General features: G+C 49.0%; 1 protein-coding gene, 1 long non-coding RNA gene and 1 other non-coding gene across 4 annotated transcripts in view; 2 read left to right on the forward strand and 1 right to left on the reverse strand.

Annotated features, from left to right (window-relative positions):
• Positions 1 to 7,544, reverse strand: part of Stox1 (storkhead box 1) — a 68,134-nt gene extending 60,590 nt beyond the window's left edge. Inside the window, exon 1 of one of the 2 annotated variants that reach the window (XR_005497212.2) lies at positions 6,974 to 7,544. Coding sequence is in view for 1 of the 2 variants with exons in the window: in NM_001191720.2 (NP_001178649.1) it covers positions 6,974 to 7,274 (301 nt within the window). In the remaining variant the exon portion in view is untranslated. The remainder of the gene's footprint in view (positions 1 to 6,973) is intronic. The other variant, NM_001191720.2, reaches the window with a different exon arrangement.
• Positions 6,183 to 8,790, forward strand: LOC108349068 (uncharacterized). The gene is made up of 3 exons (XR_001842469.3): positions 6,183 to 6,331; positions 6,490 to 6,580; positions 6,909 to 8,790. It is a non-coding gene; the product is annotated as an uncharacterized LOC108349068 (long non-coding RNA).
• LOC120099042 (U6 spliceosomal RNA) lies at positions 8,424 to 8,530 on the forward strand. The gene has a single exon (XR_005497865.1). It is a non-coding gene; the product is annotated as a U6 spliceosomal RNA (small nuclear RNA).
• Positions 8,791 to 16,771: the final 7,981 nt, after the last annotated feature.

The raw sequence follows: 16,771 nt of genomic DNA on the forward strand, positions 1-16,771 counted from the left end.
GATTAGCAGGGCTTGAGCATTGGCCCAGTGGTTAATAGCACTGGATGCACGCCCTTCCCGAGGGACCTAATGCCTTCTTCTGGCCTCTGCAGACGCAGGCCCACAGGTGGAGGTGCACAGACATAGAAGCAGGCAAAGCATCCACGCGCATAAAATAATCTTTTTTTAAGGCTGTCCTCAAATGAGCTGAGCACTGCAATGCTCTCTGGCAAGCAGCTTCCTTCTCCCTCTCTGAGAATGCTGGCTGTTTTAGTCAGCACGATGGAGAACACTGAGTCTCACGTCCTCCGATAACACGGAATTTTGCTGGACACCATCAGCTACCAGATGCTGCATTCAGTTCCTGTAGTCTGACGACCAGAAGGAGCAGGTGACACCCTACTGAGAGGCCTGCAGGTGCCCCTAAGCCCAAAGCAGTACACCGGGTAAAAGAACTCAGAGCTGGTTTTGTCATTATTGCCCCAGGGGGAAAAAGGCTCCAAAGCCCGTGTGACTCCAACAGTCTCCCAGGGAGGGAAAGGTCCTGACCCCTGAGGAGGGCTGAGGAAGAGGCAAGAGACCCAAGCATTCACCAGGTCAGAAAAATAACCAAGCTGGAGATGACATCCATGCGGAAAGAGGACAAGCTACCACAGTGGCTGTCACCCATCAGTCGCTCGGCCACAGCTGGACATTTCTCACCAAGAGGGTACATGCTGATTTTCTTATTTGTTTATTTACTTATTTATGTATGTATTTATGTATTTATTTATTTTGGTTTTCTGAAAGAGTCTCTCGTGTAGCCCAGGCCTTGAACTCCCTGTGTGTGACTTACACGACTTCAGCAACTTCTCTGACGAGGCCTCACTTTGCAGCCCTAACTGCATCAGAGACCCTCCTGTCTCCACCTCCTGACCTCCCTGGTGCTGGGCTTAGGAGACCAAGCCACCACAGGCAGTTTACACAGTAAGGAGGATCAGACCCAGGGCGCCTGCGTGCTACACAAACACTTCACCTCCTAAGCTACACCGTCCACCCCAGGAACATTTTGTTGTTGCTGTTCTGTGGTTTTTTTTTTTTTATCTTTATTTATTATATACATTGTAGCTATCTTCAGACACACCAGAAAAGGGCATCAGATCTCAGTACAGATGGTTGTAAGCCACCATGTGGTTGCTGGGATTTGAACTCAGGACCTCAGGAAGAGCAGTCGGTGCTCTTAACCACTGAGCCATCTCTCCAGCCCTGGTTTTTTTTTTTTTTTTTTTTTTTTTTTTTTTTTTTTTTTTTTTTTTTTTGAGACAAGGTCTTACCTAGCCCAGACTGGCTTCCACCTCCTTATGTGGCTGAGTGTGGGTCTTGAATTCCTGATCCTTCTGCCTCTGCCTCTTGTGTGCTAAAATTAGTTTACTGTGTTGTTTATTTTTGAACAGGGTCTTACAATTCACTGTACAGCCCAGGGTGGTCTTGATGCGGCAACCCTGCCTCTGTCTCCCCAGTGAGAGTATAAACAGACACCCTGACACCCAGCTCATCTTCATCGACTTGAAAGTCCTTTGAGTTTCTAACTCAGGGCCTCCTACACGGCAGGTAAGTGTCATGAGGCTACAACCCCCGGCTCAACTGAGAGGCTGTGTTCGGAGCTCCTGGGACACGTCATTCACTCACACTCGCCTTCCTTCATGTGTAGGAACAGGCTGACTTGGCCTCTTCTGAAGCACGTAAGTTAAAACACCAGAACCCAGGAGTCCTCCATTCCTACAGTCACAGCTAATCAGGAGGCTGAGGCAGGAGGATTACAAACTCAAGGCCTGCCTAGGCAGCTGAGCCGACCACTGAGACAGCTCCTTGGTAAATGTGCTGGCAGCTTGGCCTGAAGACCTGACTTCAGTCCCCAGGACCTACAGGGTAGGGAGACGGAACAGACTCCTTCCAGTTATCCTCCGGCCTCCACATGCTCACTAGAGCACACACCACCCACACCCACATCCTTTACACCTGGGGAATTTATTCCGAAGTATGTGTGCTGTATACAGACACGCAGGTGTATACAGACGTGCGTGTATGTGTATGGGAGTGTCAAGGTCAGTAGTCAACACTGGGTGACTTCCTCAATCACCATTCAGTCAGTCAGTTTTGTTTGTTTTGTTTTGTATTTTGAGACAGGGTTTTTCTGTGTAGCACTGGCTGTTCTGGAACTCACTCTGTAGACCAGGCTGGCCTTGAACTCAGAGATCCACCTGCCTCTGCCTCCTGTCTGCTGGGATTTAAGGTGTGCACCACCCCACCTGGCCCAGGTTATTTATTTATTGATACTCCCTTCTGGCTGACCAACAAACTCCAGGGACCTGCCTACCTCCGCCTACCCTCAGCCTTGGGATCACAGGCCCACCCCAACACACCTGGCTTCTCAATGGGGATGACAGGGATCCACACTCAGGTCCCCGTGTTTGTGCAACAAGTACTTTACTCACTGAGCCATGTCCTCAGCTTCAGGACGGTTGTATTTAAAAATAGCCATGGGGTGCTGTCACATGCTTTGGGTCCCAGAATTTAGGAGGCAAAAGCAGGAGGATTTATGTCGGCCCGCCAGGTCTACTTAGCAAGTTCCTGGACAGCCAAGACTACATAGAGAGATCCTGTCTCAAAAAATACATATATGCATGCATATATACACACACATACATACATGCATGGGTTGGAGTTGGATTCCCAGCATAGCTTACAATCATCCTAACTCAGTTCAGGGGACCTGTTGCTGTCTTTTGACATCCATAGACACCACCAATACACATGGTACACATACATTCATATGGGGCGAGGAACCCATACACATGAATTAATAGGAAAAAAAAAAAAAAAGAATAGCCATTCAGGACATCTTCACTCAATGTGAGAAGATGCTGGGGGCCGAGATGGTTCTGTCAAGTGCTTGTGAGGGCGGATTCCTGGAACTTGGCGGCACCGGGTGTCGGGAGAGGATCCTGGGGTTCACTGGTAGCCAGGTTAGCAGTTGGTAAGCTCCGGGTTCAATGAGAGGTCACAGAGAGGGGAGGGAGGAGAGAGTGCAAAGCTCCCAAGCCCTGCTTAGGGTGAGAGCAAATCCAGAAGAGGGCTACCCCACCATTTGCCAGCCTTTCCTACCTGTCGCCTTTTGTTTGGAGCTGTGGGAACAAAAGGCCATGCCCCTACCCCCCACCGCATACACACGTGGTGGCTCAGCTAGGAAAGCAGACCAGCTGTCTCCAATTGCTACTAAAAACAAACAACCTCGGCCCCCAACAAAACACTTGAAGCCCCGGGCTCTGAAGGAGCGGCCACCTGCTGTCCTCTGGCTGAAGTTTCAGCGCCCCTTTCTCAGGAAAATACTCTGCCGCCTCCCCCTGACCTTCCCTCCAGTGAGAAAAATGATCTCCAAGCAAAGAGGGGCAGAAACAGCACAGGCCTCTGAAGAAACACAGCCTCTGCACCCCTCCCCCCAATTCAGCTGTGCCCTGGGACCCAAGTCCCGCCTTACAACAGGCTCACGGTGCTGTCTGTCTTCTCGTTTGTCTTGTTTGCCCATTTAATTATTACTGTGTTGGGGTGCCAAAGGGCATGTGCGGAGGTCAGAGGCACACTCCCCAATCCTGTTCTCCTCCTCCACCTTTACATGGGTTTCAGGGATTAAACTCAAGTCCCCAGGTTTACCCAGCAAATGTCATGTCCCGAAGAGCAATCTCAGTGGCACTTGGTTTTTGAGACAAAGTCCTACACAGCTGGCTATGAATTGTCACTAGGTAGCTGAGGACAACTGTCACCATACCAGTTCTTTCCCTCAGGGTTTGAGAGACCCTGAAAGCTCCAGTAGCCTAAAAGGGGCCCTGGGAGCACAGCTGGGTTGATGAAGATGGCCTTCCACACTTCGTGTGTGCACATGACTTTTATGTAAGAATTACAAGCCTTCCCAAAGAACCAAGTCAACAGCAGAGACCAAACCGGCCTCCACATTCCTTTTTAGTATTTTTACTCTAAGAAGAGAGCCGAGACCTGTGCCTGTCCCCGGCAGCTCTTCCTTTGGGTCCCCAAGAGCCTGTTTTGGCTTCTGGAAGCCCATTGCTGCCAGAGGTGGAAGAACAGACTGAGACCAGCTCTTTTGACAGAAAGCGCCTTCTCCCACCAGCACTGCCTTCTGAGGTCTAAGGCAGCGCAGGGGCTGACGACTGTGGACTATTCTGTTCCTGTGACTCTGACATCATCAAGCTAGATGGTAATTACCATCTTAATCAAAACAAAAGCACCCCTAACCACCCCATGGGCATCTGCCCCTAGCTCACACAGCTCTTCCCCAGGCTGACACTGTGACTAACTGGGCATGGCATGAAGCTCCATAAAGAAGGCCTAAGAGGCAGATGAAGAAAGACCTGTTCAAGGCAGCCTGGTCTACACAGCCGACCCGAGGCCAGCCTGTGCTGCATCAGACCCCATCTCAAATAAATAAGTAAATAAATAAATAAATAAATATCTCGATGATTAAGGGCACCAGCTACTCTTAGGACTTTTAGTCCTCGTACCAACATGGTGGCTCACTACCAGCTCCAGTTCTGGGGCATCTGACCCCTCTTATGGCCTCCGTGAGTATCCTCATGCACAAGGACGCATATGCATACCCTCAGGTTCACATGCACACACACAAAGTAATACACCTTTAAAATAGAAACAAAACCCACTAAGGAAACATCCCCATTCCAGAGGAATCCTGCCTAAGCGCAGAAGGAAGATGCGCACAGAGACAAAATGAAGAACGTGATCAGATAGGGCTATCCTTCTTCCAGTTCTTCCTGGCCATCCGTCCTTCATCAAAGATAGGAACAGAAGCAGGCCACTCCTCCTGAGTCTTTGGGTCATTTCCGAAGGTGCCCACATCACGGTAAAGAGAGCCAGTGAGACAGCTCAGTGGATACAGGTGCCACCCCCAAGCTTGGCAACCCGTTCAGTCCCCCAGACCCACCCCAAGAAAGGAGACACGGGACCCCTCCAAACTGTCCCCTGGATTCTCATACACATGTCGTAGGACATGTGTGCCCCTCCCCCACCAAGTAAACATAGATTTCTTTTCTTTAAATGAAACCTTTAGGTTATGTTTCAAATTTTAAAATAAACCCGTTACACTTTTCTCTTGTTAATAAAACCCAAGTTCAATCCCTGAGCTCCGCATGGTGGCAGAAGGGAACTAATTCCCAAAAGTTGTCAGTTAACCTTCACATATGTACGAAGGCACGCACACAAACATAAATAAAGGGAAAACTTGGGGCAAGCCTTTTTGTGTCAGCCGGCGCTGCTCAGGTGTAGCGTAATTAAATGGACTGAAAGCCAGCTAACCTTTCTACAACCAGCATTCCCCACAGCCACCCGGGGCCCAGCCGCCTGCATGAAGCCTCTCTAATTTCATCCCCGCCCCCATCTAGACCCCTCCCAACACACACGCTGCATCCAATCCCCTCTCTGTGGCACACAGTGCACTCACCCTTTGGAAGAAGGCAGGGTACAGAAGAAAGTAACCACGAATTCAAACCAGAGAAGCCCGGGACACACCGAAAGCCTTTCCCAAACCCAGCCTGTCTGCAGAAGACACTGACTTTCTGTGCTTGGCACCCTGTTCCAGAACCAGAAAACCATTCTTTTGACATTCCTACATGGAAAAGGAGAGGAGGTCCTGTCTATGTAGTTTTGCAGCCTTCTCTCTTCTTAAGCAAAGAAATGTGGGGCTGGGCTAGGAGGTCGGATGGCATGAAGGTTAGAAGCGCTCCCAGGTTCTGGCCAGAGGAGGTCACCATTCCTGGACACCACACACAGCATCAGGTGTCTCCAGTCCCCCTGTCCCCTTACCCCAGGGAGTAAAACGAATGTTTATTTGCTGCTGCTTCGCTGGGGATGGGAGGAGGAGGGGGAGGAGAGGGGAAGAGGAGGAAGAGGAAGAGGAGGAGGAAGAGGAGGAGGGAGAGGAGGAGGGGAGGAGGAAGAAGAAGGAGAGGAGGAGGAGGGGAGGAGGAAGAGGAAGGAGAGGAGGAGGAGAAAGGAGAGGAGGAAGCGGAGGAGGGGAGGAGGAGGAGGGAGGAGAGGAGGAGGAGAAAGGAGAGGAGGAGGAAGAGGAGGAGGGGAGGAGGAGGAAGGAGAGGAGGAGGAGAAAGGAGAGGAGGAGGAGGGCCACTAGTTGACTAAGGTGGAGAGGTTTCTTGGTAGGAGTCACAACTCAGGGCTTGAAAACAACTGGCTACTTGTCACCACCATACCATCAAATGGCCCCACAGCCCCCCACAGACAGAATGAGGGCAGAACCGGCTGTCACTGGGAGTTGACACAGTTGCCAGAGGTTAGTGGGCTGTGTCAGTGACCACCCACCGGGGCAGCGATTCGGTTTCTCAACCGAGAAACAAATGGGTTGGTCGGAAAACACTGGGGAGGTGGAAGTTTATTTGGTGAATGATGTGGTAACCTGTCCACAGCACCATCTGTTTCTTTTCCCCACAGTTAAGGATGATCCCTAAACTTCTGAAAGTTGAGTGACTTAAGACCACGCCGCCATCATCGCCACCCAAGACAAGCTGGACGTGAACACCAGGTACAGGAAACGGAAGGGGAGAGGGGAAAGGGAGAGAAGAGAGGAGAGAGGTTGAAGGAAAGAAAAAAGAAAGGGGAAGGGAAGGAAAAAGGAGAGGAAAGGAAAGGAAAAGAAGAAAAAGTGAAAGGAAGCTAAGAAGGAAAAAGGAGAGGAAAGGGAAGGGAAAGAAAGGAGAAAGGAAAGGAAAGAAGGGAAAGAGAAAGGCAGCTAGGAAGGAAGGAAGGAAGGAAGGAAGGAAGGAAGGAAGGAAGGAAGGAAGGAAGGAGCAATAGGATCCCTTCTCCGCCGAGCCTCACTTTTCCTAAAGTGTCCCCTCCCCTAACACCAGGAACCCGCGCTCCCGGGACCTGTCCCTGTGACCCGCGCCACTGGCGGCATCCACCCCGCACTCACCCACCGCGGTGATGCGGAAACCTCGGGGCGGCCTCAGAGCTCGGCGACGCCACGCATCCCGCAGCACCTGCACGCAGGGCTGGGGCGCGCGCACCAGCAGCACCCCGCGCCGCAGCCAGCCGAGAAAGGCCAGCCGCGAGGCGGCGCGCGCCAGCCGTGCGTTCCAGAAGCAGCGCGCGTTGGCGCGGCGGAAGGCGCGGAAGAGCGCGCGGCCGCCCGGCTCCCCGGCCGCCTGCCCGGCCTCCCGCGGGCTCAGCACCAGCGCCAGCGAGCCCGGCGCCAGCTGCACCGGCCGTGCCATACCGCCCGCCCGAGGGACTCGCGCTTAGTGTGCCCAACTCTGCTGTCCCGGGAGCCCGGTGCAGGGGTGGGGCGGGGCCAGGGCGGGGCTTCCCAGAGCGTCCCTGTCACTCCGGGTTACCCCAGCAACCAGAAAAGCCGGTGGCATCGCCCAAGGGTAAGACCCGGAGGACCCAGGTCGCCCTTGGGAGGTGACCCAGGTTTGAACCTCTGCTCCGTCCCTGACATATCAGGCCAGTTCTCTGGCGTCTCTGGTCTTGGACCTGGCCAGACTCCTCATCTCGCAGCAGAGGACTCTGAGGACCTTCTCAGCCTTGGTTTTCTGAAGTTCTAGGGCCCCTCCCCTAGTGTATCCCATTCTTTTGAGAATTTTGAGGAAAGCAGGGTTAGCGAGCAAGAGGCGGTAGCTAAACCTTGGGACCCCACCCTGATAAGGATCTGGGTTCTGACTCTGCATTCGATCACGCCCCAGGAGCCCCAAAGGAAAGACTGAGATCTGCCCCTGCAGACTGTAGCCGGCGGCGGTGGCGGCGTCTCAGAGCGATAAGAACAAACACGCTGGGCCTAAACAAACTTAAACAGGAATTAAGTCCCTGGGTCTCTGAGGATAAAGATCTATTGAAATAGGCAACATTGGAAAAGGACAGGATAGGCGTTGGATTTTCTATGAACTCGGTACTATGAAGAGGAACTTTGGCAAGAACGAGGCTCATTTCAGACTTCCCATTCCCTCATCAATCATCCACAATATCCATATAATAATCGGGGGTGGGCACAGAGAGAGACAGAGGCTCCCTATGTCCCCAAGGCTGGCCTCAAACTCATGATCCACTTGTTTATTTTTAACTACACTGACGTTATAATTACCATGCGATAACCCATACCTCTGTCCATAGTGAGCACACCATCAAGCACAACTGCTATTAATAATAGCCCAATCTCACAAGTCTGTTAACTACTGCAGATACCTCTAGTTCTAAAATGCCAGATGTTCTAAGACCTGATCTTTTTTCTTTTTAAAAAGAACTTGGGGCTGGGGATTTAGCTCAGTGGTAGAGCGCTTACCTAGGAAGCACAAGGCCCTGGGTTCGGTCCCCAGCTCCGAAAAAAAAAAAAGAAAAAAGAAAAAAAAAATAAAAAGAACTAACGGGTGCTCACTTCGGCAGCACATATACTAAAATTGGAACGATACAGAGAAGATTAGCATGGCCCTTGCGCAAGGATGACACGCAAATTCGTGAAGCGTTCCATATTTTTGAACCGGATGTAGATCTCTCCTGAGAGACATAGCAAGAATACAGCAAATACATAGGCGAATGCCAGCAGCAAACCACTGAACTGAGAACAGGACCCCCGTTGAAGACATCAGAGAAAGGACTGGAAGAGCTTGAAGGGGCTCGAGACCCCATATGTACAACAATGCCAACCAACCAGAGCTTCTAGGGACTAAGCCACTACCCAAAGGCTATACATGGACTGACCCTGGACTCTGACCTCATAGGTAGCAATGAATATCCTAGTAAGAGCACCAGTGGAAAGGGAAGCCCTGGGTCCTGCCAAGACTGAACCCCAAGTGAACGTAATTGTTGGGGTAAGGGCGGTAATGGGGGGAGGATGGGAAGGGGAACACCCATATAGAGGGGGAGGGGGAGGGGCTAGGGGGATGTTTGCCCGGAAACCGGGAAAGGGAATAACATTCGAAATGTAAATAAGAAATATTCAAGTTAATAATAATAATAAAAAAAAACGAACTAACATGGTTTCACATTGGAAAACTACCACACTTGACTCCAGGGTGTGCATAAAAGGAATGTCTGTGAGTCAAGGGAATTGTGTGGGACCCACCTCCAACATGGCTCCAAGTATGCCAGCATAAAAAAAGGGGGGAAATCTTGCCCCAAGCATCTTAATACAATTGTATCTATAACATGCATGTGTACCTGCCTGCCTGTGAATGCTCTCTCTTGAGTGCAGAGGTGTGTGTGTGTGTGTGTGTGTGTGTGTGTGTGTGTGCGTGATGGTACGGATCTAAGAGCTTCCAGGGAGTCTCCTGTCTCCACCTCCTGTCTCACCATAGGACCACTGGGATTACAGACTATTACAGATTATATACATACTATATACATGTATATACATAGTATGTATATACAATGTATATACATTGGCTTTCCGAGATTTAAACTCAGGCTCTCTTGCTTTTACCAGCTGAGCCACCTCCCCAGCCCGGCCCTCCTCCTATATTTACAACTTTATTTTTTTTTTCCCAAATGACAAAAACTACAGTCAGTTAGATTAAGAAGTATTCCCACCTTCACTCAGGCAAACGGAAGTTTTAGCTCCAGACCAATGGTCAGGCAATGAGCTACTTTGTCTGGTGCTGCTGCCCCTGACACCCTCTAGGCCACAGCCCTGGACCTTGCCACCTTCTCTTTCGTGTTGGGAGAAGATTCATAAGGCATGTTCCCAAGTTCTGGCTTCTCTATTGCCAAGGTCACTGCCATTTCTTACATGCTGTGGAGGGAGTGAAAAAGGCTTTTGATTTGTAGAAGAGGAGGAGGAGGAGAGGGAGGAGGAGGAGCAGGAGGGAGACTTTCTTAGTCACATGGGGGTACGACATGGAATCAAACAATTACCGAGTCAGGCTTCTGACTTAAGATAAATGACTTAATCTTCAGTTCAAATGCACACGTGAAGTTGATATAAGTGTTTCCCATCTGAATTCTGGGGTGGGTGGGTAGATCCTGCAGAGAGGAGAGGTGCTAGCTCAGCCTGAGCTGTCGAACACAGAGAGAACAATTTCTCCTTTGACCGGATCAAAGCATTCACCTGTTGGACCAAAGACCTGTTCCTGCATATCTGGCTTCCACCCTGTCCCGAGTGCTGAGCTTAAAGGCCATCATGAACAGCCCTAGAATCCTCTGGGTTTGAAATCTCCACACTCCAGCATCGCCTGTGGTATCCTCCTTCCCTGTAATCAGGATGATGACCAATTCTATTCCAGTTTGTTTTGTGCTTAGAACCATGTTATTTTTCTTATTCTGTGACGTCACTTTATCTGTGAAATGAACCCTCTGATAGGAGTATTCAGTCATCTCACAGATAAACGAAGCCTCGGATTAGGCAGATTGTCTATGAGGACAGAGATCATAGATGGTGGTGGAGTTCCCAGCATCTGACATACACCCGAGCTCATGCAGCCTACACACAGACAAGCATGCATACACATAATTAAAATAATAAAAACAAACCTAAAAGAGATAAGTGGGGATCCAGCACAAATGGTAGGGTGCCTGCCTCCTGTTCACAAACCCAGAGTTCAATCTCCAGCACCGTATTAACAGGTATAGGTGGGCACACCTGGAGTCTTTGCATGCAGGGGGTAGAAGCAGGAAGGTCAGGGGGTCAGAAGTCAAAGTTCATCCTCGGTTGCATTGTAAGTTTGAAGGCAGCCTGAGAAACATGAGAAGTTGTCTCAAAAAGGCAACCAAAGCAAAGCCAAACAAAACTATTCAACTGGTTAACCGACGACGAAGAACCTGAAAGATTTATACATTCTATGGGGAAACTAAGACTCAGGGTTGGAACTTCTCTAGGGCCGTTCCACAAACAGCAGTATTCTAGAGAAAGGAGCCTCTTTGCGTCTCTTCCGCCTGCCAGACACGTGACTTTGTTTGCTTGCCAGTCTCGTGAGACCACGTGACTCTGTGTCGCTCTGGCTGCCCTGGAACTCACTCTGGAAACCAGGCCTCAAACTCTGAGATCTGCCTGCCTCTGCCTCCCAGGAGCTGGGATTAAAGGCGTGCACCGCGGCCATAGCAGCCTCAGCCAGGTGAGACTCCGTCTTTTTTCTCCAACAAAAAATGGTCACTGAAGACTTGAGTTTGGCAGAGATGGGAGGATCACCCCTGGCATCGGTACCACACGGCAGCAGGTACCCAGGAAAAAGCACCAGACTTTTTCTCCCCACTTCCTAGGCACCGTGTAAGCCCCAATCTCTACGCAGAGAGTCTTGACCAACAGAGAGTGACCCTATCCCTGAACTAAACAAGACTCCATTTCTAAAGTATGACAGGTCAAGTTCAGGGTTGGATTGTGCCTGACTCAGAAAACTCAACCGAAGAGAAATATTTATATGTGCTGCACAATGATTACTGCGAGTGGACTTGGTTTTCAATGCTCACGTCTGCCTCGGTTGAAAGAGGACACTCGGTGTTCTTCACACTGTGACCCCATCATCCTTCCCCTCCTAAAAGCCACCAAAGACACTGGGCTCTGGCCACTCAGCATCTCCCAGTTCCGAGGACAAATACTCCCATCTGCCTAGGTTCTTCTGCCTAGAAAACCTCCCCACTTCTGGTTATTTTTTTTAATGTGTATTATGTGTGCCTGCATCCAGGCATGTATGTGCACCATGTGCATTCCGGTGCCTGAGGAGCCCCAAAGAGGACACTGGATCCCCGACACCGGAGTTACAACCGTTGTGAACTGTGTACATTGGAAACTGAACCTGGTTCCTCTGTGAGAGCAGCAAGCGCTGACCACTGTGCAGTCCTCCAGCTCTCTTTCCACTCTGCTGCCAGCATCCGGGAAGGTTTCATCTACTCTCAAGCACATTGTTTTTTTGTTTTTTTGTTGTTTCTTTTTCTTTTTCTTTTTTTTCAGAGCTGGGGACCGAACCCAGGGCCTTGCATTTGCTAGGCAAGCACTCTACCACTGAGCTAAATCCCCAACCCTCTCAAGCACATTGTTAACCCTTTCATAACACTCATGTGCTGAAGGATATAAGCTACAGCTACCCGTGATCAGCAGCTCCCAGTTCATCCCCGAATCTGGAACCAGGAGCCGCTGCCCAGAGCTCCATGGCCTCTCAGAAGTTAAACTGAAAGAAGAGGTTTCAGACTCTGGCTGACCTGAAAGCTAAGACTGATTGTGTGTTTTACTTAATTTTTCATTATGAGTCTATGCACGTGAATGTTTGCTTGCCCACACATATGTAAGTGCACGTATACATGTGTGCCTGGTGGTGAGTCCAGAAGAGGAGAGCTTGATGGGACTGGAGTTATAGGCAACTGTGACTCATCCATCGTGAAAGCTGAGAACTGAACCCAGTCTCTCTGGGTGAGCAGCAACCACTAAACTGTCGAGCCCTTCAGTATCCTGTCCTTTTTTCTTTTTACATTTTCGAAAGACAAGAACAGAGGCTCTTGACATGAGGAATTGTATTATATTCAGAGTTTCGGTCTGTAAATACAATTTTATTGGCAAAGAGTCACATTAATTTATCTTCACGCTCCCCAGGGTTGCTTTTGTAGGCTGAAGTGAACAAATGCAACAGACTGCAAGTCTCAGATGTTTCCTCTCTACAGTAAAGGTTTGCAGGACCCTAGTCTAAGGCCCTGTCAATGTTCGAGCTCCTGCTCAATACATTGGACACTGCGGGAAGAGAGACCTGGTAGCTACCAAGTGTCTCCCAGCCAGCAGGTTAGCTCTGATTGCCCATTCAATCCTGTGCGGGCAGCAGGAAGACACATTAGTGCCATTTTCAATGTGAAGGGCGTTTCCTTACTGTAGGCTAAGACAAGCATCTCACCTCACACCAATTTGAGGTCACAAGGGTTACCTGGGTTAGATTCAAATCAGAATTTAAACGTTTTTTATAATGCACATTGGTATTTGGACTGCATGTACATCTGTGTGAGGGTGTCAGATCCCCTGGAACAAGAGTTACAGCAACAAGTATCAGAGAGCCTCCCTCGTTTGCCAGGCACAGATTAGCGAATAGGGATAAACATCCAGTTACACTAGAAAATGTAACATCCTTCTGAGGTTTACTCTGAGTCCCCACATTTGCTTACAGCATGACATAACCATCAGCCTCCCTGGGACTCAAAAGCGCCAGTTACTGAGAATTCTCTACACGCACCTTAGTCAGGGCTCTACTTCCAAGGGACAGTGAATCCTCAAACAATGATTCTCATAAAGTTTTCTCTTGCTAGAGGTGGGAGATGGCATTTGTAATTTCATGTTAGAGTAATTGAAAATGTACAGAAAGTAATTTTACACGCAAATTAGACAGGGACAGAGAACTTGAATAAAACAAATCTTTTTTTTTAAGATTTACTTATTTTATGTATTTGAGTCCACTGTCACTGTCTTCAGACACACCAGAAGAGGGCATCGGATCACATTACAGATGGTTGTGAGCCACCATGTGGTTGCTGGGAATTGAACTCAGGACCTCTGGAAGAACAGTCAGTATTCTTAACTGTTTGAGCCATCTCTCAAGCCCCAAATAAATCTTTTTTAAAAAATTTGAAGAATGTGGTGGTTTGAATACAAAGAGACCCCATAGGCTCATGTCCTTGAATGCTCAGTCACCAGGGAGTGAAACTGCTGAAAAGGATTAGAAGGATTGGGGGTGTGGCCTTGTGGGAGTGGGTGTGGCTTGTTAGAGGAAGTGTGTCACTGGGGGTGGGTTTTGAGGTTTCAGGCCCAACCTCTCTGTAGTTTTCTGCTTGAAGATCAGGATGTAGCTCTCAGCTATTTTTTCCCGCCTGTTGCTAGGCTCCCTGCTGCCATGTTCCTGCCCTGGTGATAATGGACTAAATCTCTGAAACTATAAGCCAGCCCCAATTAAATGCTTTCTTTCATTAGAGTTGCTTTGGTTGTGGTGTCTCTTCACAGCCACAGAACAGTGACTAAGATGGGGCCGGAGAAATGGCTCAGCAGTTGCGAACTGGGATAGTTGTTTGTGTATATGAGTGTTGGTCACATGTCTGTGTTGCCCTCTGAGGCTAGAAAAGGACATTGGAGGGGCTGGGGATTTAGCTCAGTGGTAGAGCGCTTACCTAGGAAGCGCAAGGCCCTGGGTTCGATCCCCAGCTCCGAAAAAAAAAAAACCACAAAAAAAAAAAAAAAAAAAAAAAAGGATATTGGAGTCCAGGTGCTGAGCTGACTGATTGGGTTCTGGATCCAAACTCGGGTCCTTTGGAAGAGTGTAGCCACCACTCTTAACTGCAGGTCTCAGTTGAGAGTTCCACAGCCATAATCACACAGACATTCTTGTAGGTCACAAAATGAAAACACATAAACGCAGGGAAGGGTAGAGAGGTTGGTAGGAAGTCAGGGTGTGGATGAGAGGCCCTGCTCTGCCCCTCCCTGCCCCGCCCCGCCCCACCCCGCCCCTTGCCATATCTCCAGCCCTGTCATGCATTTCTTTTCTTTCTTTTCCCCCTGGAGCTGAGGACCGAACCCAGGGCCTTGCGCTTGCTAGGCAAGCGCTCTACCACTGAGCTAAATCCCCAACCCCACCATCATGCATTTCTTTTTTTTTTTTTTTCTTTTTGGGTTCTTTTTTTCGGAGCTGGGGACCGAACCTGTCACACGCCCAATGTCCCACCAGCCAGAACGACTCGCGGCAACAGGATTCTTCTGCGAACAAGCCTTTACTGTGTTACAGCTCTTCTTAGTGTTACAGCTCTCTTAGTGTTACAGCTCTCTTGAACAGGGACCCCGAGCAGCAAAGTCGCTCGCCTTATATACACAACAGTATGCTAATTATCTCTCAGGGATTGGTGGGGCATGGATCACCCCACTATCACCCCACTACTTGTCCTCCAGGGATTGGCGGAGAATGAATCACCCCATTAGCATGGTACCGCCCCTCATTAGCATATTAACGGTCAATTGACACCTGGTGCAAAAACCGCACATGTGCAGTACTGTTGTTCACCACTGGAGGGCGCCCTACATCTCATTATCGTATGGCTGCCCTAGCAAGGGGACAAGCCTGCACATGCGCAGTAAGTTGTCGATATCCAGACAAGGCTGGATGTCGGCGCCATCTTTGTTTCGCCACGCTGCTCTCTACATCTCACCCTTTTTTGTTTAATAAAATGACTGGTCTAGATCTGGGTGTCACGTCAATCTTGTCATTGCTCCTGTCTTAGGTCGTTCTCATCCAAACTCGGCCTTACCCGTCATAGAGTTACCCTATCGCCACCGGGCCCCATGTCTTAGGTTGGTCCGAGCTCGAGGAAAGTTGCCCGTCTCTGGATACAATGACTCCACGTGACAGTGACAAAAACGATCTAGGGCGAACTCTTAATCTTTCAAAGAGGCCAGCCATATGTTGGGAGAAGCACTTTTTGATGGCGGTCATAGCCTGGTAAACAACCACTTTGTATCTGGCATGTTCTTTTTTTAAACGGCCAATAAGCCAGAGATCTATTCCGCATCCCAGGAGGACAATAGCTCCCCAGGCAAACATGCCCGCCCACTCCTTAACAAGGGAGAAAGCATTGGTAATCCATGAGGTAAAGTCTTCAACTGTGATGGGGTCCAGCCTAGTGCTGTTGAGGACAGCAATCTGCATCAGCAATTGTCTTGATAGTTGCTCTGCTTTCATGGACCAGTTTCCTTTTAGATAACTCGAGATTTCTTTGCTCTGTTGAAAATGCTGAGAAAAGTTAGCTCGCAAAGGAATAATGCATAAAACTCTAAGGGAGGAAACACAAGACAGCTGTGTCATATGATACAGTGCTTCAATTTGTTCTTGAACTAAATCTATCCTTTGATTGGCTAATAGAAGGCCAGATGCCAAATGGGTATTAAATTCTTCTTGTATCTCTAGCGCCACTGCAGTTCTTTATACAATCTGATTGACAGTCTCAGCCATCTGTATTTGATTGGTCATAGCGATTGCAGCTGTGGTAGCTGCGGCAGCAGACAGCACAATGGCTGAAATTATGACTGCCGTAATTCCAAAATCTCTTTTGGCTCTCAGTAAATTAAGAATAGGAAAGCTATCTGGGTTTGCCTCCACTGGGATTGGCACAAAGGAGGGAATCTTAACCATCACTGCGGTGTCATTGGTGCCATCCCAGCATTCAGCTAAATAGCAGACTACATCAGAGCTATTACAATTTAAAACACCATTGCTGACATTAGTGCTTATCAGAAAGAAAAAAGGTGATCTAACACATTACTGAAGTACTAGTGGCAATATTATTTGCCAAGAGGTTATTATATTGAATATTGGTCAACCTGGTATCATTTTTTCTGGTAGCTGAAACATTATACAGCACGAAATTCTCACCCATCAACCTAGCAAAGGGGGTCAGGGATATATATGCCCCTTGCTCATTAGACAGCATCCATTGAAACCAAGGCCAGAGATTATGTTTGCCAGTCTTATTCTCAAAACAGTAGAATTGCTATGAACTGGCATGGGTACTGGCCAGGATCTGGCAATAGCCCACAGGGTGATCGAATTAACCTGTATTATCATTCCCAGTAGCAATAGTAGGGTTCGTAGTCTCATCTTCAGGAAGAGCAGAAGGCAATTTTTGAGTCAAGCGCTCGGGTACCCAAATTGGATTTTCTTGATTCTGCAGAAAAACACAAATCGCTCCCCTAGATCTCGAAATCACAGGATCTGGGCCACGCCATTCATCAGTTAAGACATCCTTCCACTTTACTTCTGCATTAGTTATAGTT

This window comes from Rattus norvegicus, chromosome 20 (genome assembly GCF_036323735.1).
Source record: "Rattus norvegicus strain BN/NHsdMcwi chromosome 20, GRCr8, whole genome shotgun sequence".
Lineage (NCBI taxonomy): Eukaryota > Metazoa > Chordata > Mammalia > Rodentia > Muridae > Rattus > Rattus norvegicus.